The sequence below is a fragment of the Catharus ustulatus genome, chromosome 25 (assembly GCF_009819885.2).
Source record: "Catharus ustulatus isolate bCatUst1 chromosome 25, bCatUst1.pri.v2, whole genome shotgun sequence".
NCBI classification, from domain to species: domain Eukaryota; kingdom Metazoa; phylum Chordata; class Aves; order Passeriformes; family Turdidae; genus Catharus; species Catharus ustulatus.
In genome coordinates this window covers 1,901,258-1,912,360 of record NC_046245.1, presented here as the reverse complement: position 1 = coordinate 1,912,360, position 11,103 = coordinate 1,901,258, and the positions used below count along the sequence as shown (strand labels likewise).

Below are 11,103 nucleotides of genomic sequence, written 5' to 3'. Positions count from 1 at the left end.
CCACCATCCCACAGAACTTTTTGGACCCAAATCCACCATCCCAGAGCACTCTGGAATCCACCTGGGCTCAGGGTGTGTCCCCAAAAGTCACTGCAGGGCTAAAGGTGCAGAAAATTCAAATATTCCCTCTGCCAGCCCAGTGCTGCCAGAGGGGAAAGTGCTCAAAAATTTCAAAAATTTCAAAAATAAAATTTAAAATTCAATGTAATCCAAGCTACAGCTTGGATTGTGCTCCATTAAAAAAAAAAAAAAAAAAAAAAAAAAAAAAAAAAAAAAAAGAGGAATCTTCTAAATCTTCTCACTCCAAGTCCAAAATCACAGTGAGAGTTTAGGGAAAGGTGGTGATGGTGAGGATGAGGATGAGGAAGATGAGGAGGGTTCAGCAGCAGGCCCAGCCTGGAGGAGAGGGCTCCTTGATGTTGATGTAATCCCCAGTCCCAGCAGGGGCTGAGCTCCCATCTCCTGTGCACGAGGACATCATCTTCTCAATCAGAACCCTGGGGGAAAAAAACAAAATATTCTTGAGGAAAAATCAAAATATTTCTGGGGAAAAACCAAAAATATTCCTGGGTTTGCCCTGGGAAAAACCAAAAATATTCCTGGGTTTGCCCTGGGGAAAAACCAAAAATATTTCTGGGTTTGCCCTGGGGAAAACCAAAAATATTCCTGGGTTTGCCCTGGGGAAAACCAAAAATATTCCTGAGGAAAAACCAAAAATATTTCTGGGTTTGCCCTGGGGAAAACCAAAAATATTCCTGGGTTTGCTCTGTGGGGTGATTTTTTTTAACCAGCAACATTGGGCAAAAAAACCCCTAAATACCCCCCAAAAAAGCCAAATAAACCCAAATAAACCCCCCAAAAACTTAAATAAACCCCAAAAAATCAAAATAAACCCTCCAAAAAAACTTAAATAAACACAAAACCCCCAAATAACCCAAAAAACCCCCAAATAACCCCAAAAAATCCTAAATAAACCCAAAAGAAGCCAAATAAACCCCCAAAATCCCCAAATAACCCCCCAAAAAAACCTGAATAACCCCCAAAAAAAACCCTAAATAACCCCCAAAAAAACTAAATAAACCCAAAAAACCCAATTAAACCCAAAAAAACCTAAATAGAGAGAAGTGAAAAATGAAAAGCAAAGCTCAGAAGGACAAAATAAAAACCACAGGGACATCCCAGGCACTGCCCCCACCTCATGGCCTCGTGGACGTTCTTGTTCTCCTTCACTGACGTCTCCACCCAGCCTGAAAATCCGTTTTCCTTGCTGAAGCGATCGACTTCTTCCCTGGTCACTGCCCAGGGGGACAGGTCACACTGCCAGGGAGGGATTGGTGAGTGGGGGATCCACTCAGGGATGGGGGAATCAACACAGGAGTGAGGGATCCACACAGGGATGGGGGATCCACTCAGTGAGGGATGCACACAGGGATGGGGAATCCACACAGGGATTCACTCAGTGAGGGATCTACTCAGGGATGGGGGATCCACTCAGGGATGGGGGATCCACTCAGAAATGGGGAATCCACATGGAAATGGGGGATCCACACAGTGAGGGATCCACTCAGGGATGGGGGATCCACACAGTGAGGGATCCACACAGTGAGGAATCCACACAGACATGGGGAATCCACTCAGAAATGGGGAATCCACACAGTGAGGGATCCATACAGGGATAGGGAATCCACACTGGAATGGGGAATCCACACAGGGGTGAGGGATTCACACAGTGAGAGATTCATAAAATGAGGGATCCACACAGAAATGGGGAATCCACTCAGAAATGGGGAATCTACACAGGAGTGAGGGATCCACTCAGTGAGGGATCCACTCAGAAATGGGGAATCCATTCAGGGATGGGGGATCCACACAGTGAGGGATCCACACAGTGAGGGATCCACACAGGAGTAAGGAATTCACAAAGGGATGAGGGATCCACACTGTGAGGGATTCACACAATGAGGGATACACTCAGAAATGGGGAATGCACACAGTGAGGGATCCATACAGGAGTGAGGGATCCACACAAGAGTGAGGGATCCACACAGAAATGAGGAATCCACTCAGTGAGGGATGCACACAGGGATGGGGAATCCACTCAGGGATTCACTCAGTGAGGGATCCACACAGTGAGGGATCCACACAGGGATGGGGAATCCACACAGGGTTGAGGGATTCACACAGTGAGAGATTCATAAAATGAGGGATCCACTCAGAAATGGGGAATCCACTCAGAAATGGGGGATCCACTCAGTGAGGGATCCACACAGGAGAGAGGGATCCACACAGAAATGGGGAATACACACTGGGATGGGGGATCCACTCAGAAATGGGGAATGCACACAGGAATGAGGGATCCACTCAGTGAGGAATCCACTCAGGGATGGGGAATCCACTCAGTGAGGGATCCACACAGGGGTGAGGGATCCACTCAGGGATGGGGGATCCACACAGGGAGGGATCCACACAGGAGAGAGGGATCCACACAGGGATGGGGAATCCACTCAGAAATAGGGATTCACACAGGAGTGAGGAATTCACACAATGAGGGATCCATTCAGAAATGGGGAATCCACACAGTGAGGGATCCACTCAGGAGTGAGGAATTCACACAGGAGTGAGGGATTCACAATGTGAGGGATCCACTCAGTGAGGGATCCACTCAGAAATGGTGAATCCACACAGTGAAGGATCCACTCAGTGAGAGATTCATACAATGAGGAATCCACAGAGTGAGGGATCCACAGAGGAGAGAGGGATCCACTCAGGGATGGGGAATCCACTCAGGGATGGGGAATCCACACAATGAGGGATCCACAATGTGAGGGATCCACTCAGGAATGGGGAATCCACACAGGAATGAGGAATCCACTCAGTGAGGGATCCACACAGGGAGGAATCTACAGAGGGATGAGGGATCCACACAGGGAGGGATCCACTCAGAAATGGGGAATCCACACAGAAGTGGGGATCTACTCAGTGAGGGATCCACACAGGAGTGAGGGATTTCAGTGTCACAGAACCCCTGAATGGTCTTGGCTGGAGGGGACCACAAATGAACACAGAAAACACACAAAACTCATACAGACCTGCAAAGAAACACACAAAACACATACAACAACCCACAAAGGAACACACAAAACCCACACAAACACACAAAATCCATACAAACCCATGAAGAAACACAAAACCCATACAAAAACCCATACAAACACACAAAACACACAAAACTCATACAAACCTGCAAAGGAACACACAAAACTCATACAGAAATCCACAAAGACAAACACAAAACCCATACAAACCTGCAAAAGAACACAGAAAACACACAAAACCCATACCAAAACCCACAAAGAATCACAGAAAACCCATATAAGCCTGCAAAGAAACACAAAACCCACACAAACCCATGAAGAAACTCACAAAACCCATACAAAAATCCACAAAAGAACACCCAAAACACACAAAACCCATACAAATCCACAAAGACAAACACAAAACCCATACAAACCTGCAAAGAAACACCCAAAACACACAAAACCATACAAATCCACAAATAAACACCCAAAACCCATACCAAAACCCACAAAGGAACACACAAAGCACACAAAACCCATACAAACCCATAAAGAAATACACAAAACCCATACCAAAATCGTACAAACCCACAAAGAAACACAGAAAATTCATACAAACCTGCAAAGAAACACACAAAACCCATACAAAAACCCACAAAGAAACACACAAAACACACAAAATTAATACAAAAACCCACAAAGAAACCCACAAAACCCATACAAAAACCCACAAAAGAACCCCCAAACCCCCCCAAACCCCCCAAAACCCACACTCACCTTGTTGGCCAGCAGCAGGCAGGGCACAGGGCTCCCGTCTGGCAGCACCAATTTGCTGTCCAGGTCCTGTTTCCACTTCTGGCTGTTGCTGAAGGTGCTGCTGTTGGTGACATCGAACATGATGACACAGGCTGAGGCTTCCCTGTAGTACAGGCGGGTCATGGACGTGAAACGTTCCTGCCCTGAGGGGGTCAAAGCCAGGGAAAAAACAACAAAAAAACCCAAAAAACAACAAAAAAAACCAACAAAAAAACAACAAAAAACCAACAAAAAACGCCCCCCAGCTGCTGGTTTGGATGGCAAGAATGTCATCTTTGATGATCTTCATGAATTAATTGATTGATGTGGGAGTGCAGGTAGGGGATGGGTTCTGCCTGCCTGTGTTCTGGGATGGTTTCAGGGGGTGGAATGATGAAATTCCAGATTAAAAAAGGGTAAAGAACACCCAGTGCCATCTTCCCCTGTCCCAGAGTGCTCCAAGGACATTCCCAGGGATGGGGCAGCCCCAAATATTTGAATTATTGCCACTGTCCCTCAGTGCCAGCTCCTTTTTGGGGCTAAAACTGAAACCATCTCTTGCTGCATGGCTCACCCTGCCAGCTTCTCCTTCCTGTTGCCATTTTGAGGATTCCAGGCACTGGAGCAGCAAAAGGAGAGGAAACCACAGCCCTGAGGTGCCATTTTAGAGATGCTGCTGCTGCCCAGACCTCTTCCTGCCAGGCAATTTGGGAAATTAATTTCTCTGCCCCTCACCAGGGAGGAGCTGCCACTCCAGCTCGTGTAATTCTGTCCCTCAGAGTGTGTCTCATCGTCAAAAATTTGGATTTTAACACAAGATTTGGAGCTGAGTCTCACATCCAGCCAGTTCCACATTCCCTCTGTTCTGGAAGGCTCAGCAGGAATTGCTGTGTGCATTGCTTGCAGGTGGATTTTTAATTAAATATTTAAATTACTACAGCAGGCAAAGCAGAGCAGTCCTGCCCTTGGAATCCACAAGCAGCTGGGATTTAATTTTGGAGGAGAAGGAAAAGGAAGAAAAAGGAAGAGGAAGGGGAAAAATAAACCAAAAAAGGCCAGAAAATGAGAACTTTAACAAAATCTCCAAAATACCTGCAATGTCCCAGAGCTGCAGCCGAACCGTCTCCGACTCCGACCACTGAACCACCTTCAGTGCAAAATCCACTGGAGAATTCCCAAAAAAACCAGAAAGGAAATGGGATCAGAACCATTCTGCACCCTGGATGGGCTGGGACAGGGACAGGGGGCTCTGCCCATGGGGGGAGAGCAGCTGGGAGCTCCCTCCCAACCTGAACCAGCCCAGGTTTGCTGCAGGCAGCCCAGGGAGGCAGAAAAGGGAAGCCCTGGGTTGTTCTCAGATCCTGATGTGTCAGGGTTTCACTGCAGGGTAAAACCTGTCCTGCCCCACTGGCAGCCAGACCCAAAACCAGGAAAAAAGTACAAAAAAATAATAATAATAATTCCAGAAACCAGTCTGCAGCATTTCCTGGGCACAGACCAGAGCTCTGGCATTTTCCACCCCCAAATCCATCCCCTCTCAGGTCAGGAATAAGAAGATTTAAACAGCTGTGCTCAACCCTCAGCATTTTGGAGATTTCCTGGGTAAACCCTTGGCAGCTCCTGCTCCTCCCAGGTTATTCATTCACACAAAAAACCCAAATCCTGCTCAGCCCCATTCCCAGCCTGCTCCTCCCAGAGCTTCCCAAGCTCTGCTGACCCCCCAGCAGCGAGGCCAGGCTCTTCAATGAATGCCAAATGCTGGTTTTACTGGGATGGGCTGAGTCTGGAAACTCAGATTATCCAGCTCCTGGGGTGGTTATTCCATGGGCTGGGAGAAGCACAGGGCACCCCAAGGACTCAGGGCTCTTCAATGAATGCCAAATGCTGTTTTTTACTGGGGTGGGCTGAGTCTGGAAACACAGATTATCCAGTTCACATCTCCGGGGTGGTTATTCCATGGGCTGGGAGAAGGATGGGGCACCCCAAATGAGCCGGGCAGAGGAACAGAATCCCCCGGGAGCTCAGGGAAGAGGTTCAGGGAGTTCATGCTCCATTAACCACCGATGATACTCGGCTGTTCCGACCCCAAATTCCCACCCCAGAGTCCGGGGAGGGCGGGGGAGCAGAGATGGGAGATCCCCGGGGCGGGGGCGAGGAGCGCGGCTTGGGATGCGCACCGGGATGGGACCCGGGAAACCCCCAGGAAACCTCCGGGAAACCCTCTGGAACCCTATAAAACCCCCGGAAATCCCTCTGGAACCCCGAGAACCCCCAGGAAACCCTCAGGCAGCCCTCAGAGAACCCGGGGAGAACTGCCTGAGCAGAGGGGCGAGTTCCCCTGGGCGGGGGCGAGGAGCGCGGCTCGGGATGCGCACCGGGATGGGACCCAGGAAACCCCCGGGAACCCCCTGGAAACCCTCGGGAATCCCTCTGGAACCCCCAGGAATCTCTCTGGAATCCCGAGAACCCCCAGGGAACCCTCAGGGAACCTCCAGGAGCTCGCGGATGACTGCCCAGACACAGGGGCGAGCTCCCCGGGGCAGGGGCGAGGAGCGCGGCTCGGGATGCGCACCGGGATGGGAGCGGTGCCGGACCCGGAAAACGCTCGGGAACCCCCAGGGAAACCCACGGACCCCCAGGAAACCCCATAAACCCCCCGGGAACCCCCCCCTGGAACCTCCAGCACCCCGGGGAGGACTGTCAGGAACAGAGGGGCGAGAGCCCCGGGGCGGGGGGCGAGGAACGGGGCTCGGGATGCGCACCGGGACGGGACCCAGGAAATCCCCAGGAAACCCCCAGGAAACCTCCGGGAATCCCTCTGGAACCTCGAGAACCCCCAGGAAACCCTCAGGGAACCCTCAGAAGTCCAGGGAGGACTGTCAGGACAGAGGGGCGAGATCCCCGGGGCGGGGGCGAGGAGCGCGACTCGGGATGCGCACCGGGATGGGAGCGGTGCCGGACCCGGAAAGCCCTCGGGAACCCTCTAGAACCCCCAAGAATCCCTCTAGAAGCCCGGGAACCCCCAGGAAACCTCCAGGGAACCCCCAGGAGCCCGGGGATGACTGCCCAGACAGAGGGGCGAGTTCCCCTGGGCGGGGGCAAGGAGCGGGGCTCGGGATGCGCACCGGGACGGGACCCAGGAAAACCCTGGGAAACCTCCGGGAACCCCTCTGGAACCCCTCTGGAACCCCCGGGAACCCCCAGAAAACCCCCGGGAACCACCCCCCGGAACCTCCAGGACCCCGGGAAGGACTGTCAGGAACAGAGGGACGAGTTCCCCAGGGTGGGGGCTCGGGATGCGCACCGGGACGGGAGCGGTGCCGGACCCGGAAAACCCTCGGGAACCCCCTGGAACCCCCAGAAAACCCCCAGGAACCCCCGGACCCACCCAGGCTCACCTCCCACGGTGGATTTGTAGTGCCGGTTGAAGCTGTCGTTGGCGTAGCGCTGCACCAGCGATGTTTTGCCCACCGTGGCATCCCCCACCACCAGCACCTTGAACATCCGATCGCGCTGCCCCATCCCGGCCCGGCCCCGCTCGGTCATGTGAGGCTCAGGCGGGGCAGAACCTCGGGCGGAACCTCCCGGGGCTGCCGGGATCTGTAGTTTGGTGTTTCCCGTCTGAGCCGGCCCCGGGCGTCTCCTGTGTCGGCAGATCCTGGTGTGTGCACCCCCAAATCCTGCTCTGTGCCCCCAAATCCTGCTCTGTGCATCCTCTGTACCCCCAAATCCAGCCCTGAACATCTCCTGTACCCCCAGATCCTGTTTTGTACACCTCCAGATCCAGCCCTGAACATCTCCTGTGTCAGCAGATCCTGGTGTGTGCACCCCCAGATCCTGCTCTGTGCACCCCCAGATCCTCTCTGTGCATGCTCTGTACACCCAGATTCTGCTCTCTGCACCCCCTGTACCCTCAAATCCAGCCCTGAACATCTCCTGTGTCAGCAGATCCTGCTCTGTGCACCCCCAAATCCAGCCCTGAATATCTTCTGTGTCATCAGACCCTGGTGTGTGCACCCCCTGTACCCCCAGATCCTGTTTTGTGCACCCCCAAATTCAGCCCTGAACATCTCCTGTGTCAGCAGACCCTGCTCTGTTCATCCTCTGTATCCCCAGATCCTGCTCTGTGCACCCCCTGTACCCCCAAATCCAGCCCTGAACATCTCCCTGAACATCTCCATGCTCTGTGCATCCTCTGTACTCCCACATCCTGCTCTGTGCACCCCCAAATTCAGCCCTGAACATCTCCTGTGTCAGCAGATCCTGCTCTGTGCACCCCCTGTACCCCCAAATCCTGCTTTGTGCACCCCAGATCCTGCTCTGTGCACCCCCAAATCCAGCCCCGGGCATCTCCTGTGTCCCCAGACCCTGCTCTGTGCACCCCCTGTACCCCAAAATCCAGCCCCTGAACATCTCCTGTGCACTCCCAGATCCTGCCCTGCACACTCCCTGTATCCCCAGGCCCTGCTCTGTGATCTATGCACCCCCAGATCTTGATCCTGCACCCCCAGATCCATCCCTGCACACCCCCTGTACCCCCAGACCCTGCTCTGTGCACCCCCTGTACCCCAAAATCCAGCCCTGAACATCTCCTCTGTACCCCCAGATCCTGCCCTGCACATCCCCTGTATCCCCAGGCCCTGCTCTGTGATCTGTGCACCCCCAGATCCATCCCTGTGCATCCCGTGTCCCCAAACTCTGCTCTGTACACCCCCAGCCCCACACACCCCTGTTCCCTCCTATCCACCCCCTGCACCTCCAGATCCATCCCTGCACACCCCCTGTACCCCCAGACCCTGCTCTGTGCACCCCCTGTACCCCCAGACCCTGCTCTGTGCACCCCCAGCCCTGTGCACCCCCAGATCCTGACCCCTGCATCCCCCAATCCTGCCTCATGCATCTCCAGATTCAGCTCTGTGCACCCCCAGATCCTGATTCTGCACCCCCAGATCCATCCCTGTGCATCCCCTGTATCCCCAAACTCTGCTCTGTGCACCCCCAGATCCATCCCTGCACACCCCCTGTGTCCCCAGACTCTGCTCTGTGCACCCCCAGATCCATCCCTGCACACCCCCTGTGTCCCCAGACTCTGCTCTGTGCACCCCCAGATCCATCCCCACAACAGCTGGGAGAGCACAAACAGATTTTTAATTTTTAAACAAGGCTCCCCTATTGCTGGCATTTCCCAAACCCATTAAAGCCCAGGGGTTTCTTTCTGCAGCTCCTTCCCCCAAGGGGGAGATGCCACCACCACCCAGGACCTGTCCCCTCCTGTCCCCTCCACCCCAAAGTGAAGCCAGCAGGGTCTGGGGGGCTGCTCCCCAAACCCCAGGCTTTGTTTTGGGGATTCTGCATCAAAATCCCGCACAGCCCTGCAGGGAAACACCAATTCCTGCAAACCCAGAAGGTGCAGAACCCACAAAAATCAGCAGAAATGGGCAGAGACCACGAGGCAGCAGCTCTTGGGGAGCTGGGGCTGGGTTCTGAGGCCAGAATAAACACCTGGATTCGTGCTGGGAGCCCCCAGGAGCTGAGCAAGGACATGGCCAAGGGCACCTGGCACTCACAGCAAGCCCAGGCTGCTTCATGCCCAGCAATTTATTTGATTTTCGTAACTCTCCTATCAAAAGAGCTCCAGCCTGAGCTCAAATAAGCTTCAAAAACTGAGAGGGGCCTTGAACCTGAAGGGAAAAAAAAAACCACCCCAGTCCACATAAATAAATGTCATCTTTATTTAACCAAATATAATTTATCCATTAGGTCAACATCTGTCAGTTATAGGAACTATAAATAATTAAGACAGTCTTTTTTTTTCCTTTAATAAAAGAGTAAACCAGGATTTTCATCTGCAGGCAGCTGGAGAGTAGGCATGCATTGGAGTGCAACCAGTGGGAAGAGGTTTTTTGTTTTGTTTTTTCCATCAGTATTCCTCAGTTTTAAATTTAGATTCTTCCCTGGCCCTTCCCCAAGCAAACCTTTGACCATATTTAATGTACAGACCCCAGCACCCCAGGCCAGGAGAGGCAGATTCCTCCTCCAGGGAATATTTCTGGGGGATTCAGTGGGGATGTGACCCCAGAAACCAGCAGAGTTCCTCTGTGTATCCATAAAAGCAGAAGTGTTAATGGAAGGAAGTCTTGCATTTATTCCTCAACATCAGGCAGAGAAATCAGGTGAGGAGCTGAGAATATTCCAGAAAATATTGCAGAAGTCCCTGGGCTCAGAGGTCAGCACAGCAGGGATGGGGTTTGTTTTGTGGTTGGGTTTTTTTTGTGTTTTTTGGGGTTTTTTTGTGGTTTTGGAGCACAGCTTTGGCCAAAGGAGATCTGTGAAATGTCCCAGGGTGGAGGAGGAGGAGGATCAGAGCTGATCCCAGAGCAGAGAGGAGAGGGAATGAGCCTGATGTTGGATTAGCAAGGGAAAAAAAAAGGGGGAAATCATCTCAGAAATACAACACTGCTCTTGTGAGGGGCTGAGCAGCAGCAGCTGGAGCTCAGCTCTGCCTCTGGATTTCCACAATTCCTAAATCCTGACCCTCTTTTCCAGCAGTCAGCTCTGGAGTGAGAGGATCTGCACCCAGCCCCTGCTGGGACAGGGATCCTGGACTAACTTTGGTCTTGATTTGCCCATCTGGGTGCACAACTCTGCTTTTTTCCTGCCCTCCCAGCACGGGGAAGAGAAGGGAATTCCAGCCAGCCCTGATGTGAGCAGCACAAAAAGCAGGAGGGGAAGCAGCAGAGGAGGGAACCCTGCACTGTCAGGGCTGAACCCCAATCCCAGGGGTTCCTGCTGCACCAATCCAGCTGTGCCTGCCCTTCCAGCTGTTCCCCAATCCCAGGGGTTCCTGCTGCACCAATCCAGCTGTGCCTGCACTTCCAGCTGTTCCCAGATGAGCTGAACCCCAAATCCCAGGGGTTCCTGCTCCTCAGGGCTGCACCAATCCAGCTGTGCCTGCATTTCCAGCTGTTCCCCAATCCCAGGGGTTCCTGCTGCACCAATCCAGCTGTGCCTGCACTTCCAGCTGTTCCCCAATCCCAGGGGTTCCTGCTGCACCAATCCAGCTGTGCCTGCACTTCCAGCTGTTCCCCAGCTGGCACACAGAGAGCAATCCCGTGGATCCCATGGGTGTCCTTCCCTTCAGCAGGAGCTCAGAACAGCTCAGCCTCAGCTCAGGGAGGTGCTGGGTGCCCCCTCAGCAGCCAAAAGGAATCCTGGACACACAGAGCAGGAG

The 11,103-nt window shown here is 52.9% G+C and overlaps 1 protein-coding gene across 1 annotated transcript; it reads right to left on the bottom strand.

Annotated features, from left to right (window-relative positions):
- Nucleotides 1-248: 248 nt before the first annotated feature.
- Nucleotides 249-7,403, bottom strand: RAB29 (RAB29, member RAS oncogene family). The gene is made up of 5 exons (XM_033079929.1): nucleotides 7,271-7,403; nucleotides 4,965-5,036; nucleotides 3,855-4,036; nucleotides 1,196-1,317; nucleotides 249-497 (listed from the first exon to the last, which is right to left on the bottom strand). Exons 1-5 carry the CDS (start codon nucleotides 7,392-7,394, stop codon nucleotides 380-382), a joined length of 618 nt encoding a protein of 205 aa, XP_032935820.1. The 5' UTR covers nucleotides 7,395-7,403; the 3' UTR covers nucleotides 249-379.
- Between the last annotated feature and the right edge of the window lie 3,700 nt (nucleotides 7,404-11,103).

What these genes read in the sequence shown, in the direction of transcription:
- RAB29 (XM_033079929.1), bottom strand. Translation starts at nt 7,394, where the DNA reads ATGGGGCAGCGCGATCGGATGTTCAAGGTGCTGGTGGTGGGGGATGCC. An exon ending in CTACAAATCCACCGTGGGAG is followed by an intron (nt 5,037 to 7,270) that starts GTGAGCCTGGGT and finishes GGAATTCTCCAG; the next exon opens with TGGATTTTGCACTGAAGGTG. An exon ending in GCCTGCTGCTGGCCAACAAG is followed by an intron (nt 1,318 to 3,854) that starts GTGAGTGTGGGT and finishes CCTCCCTGGCAG; the next exon opens with TGTGACCTGTCCCCCTGGGC.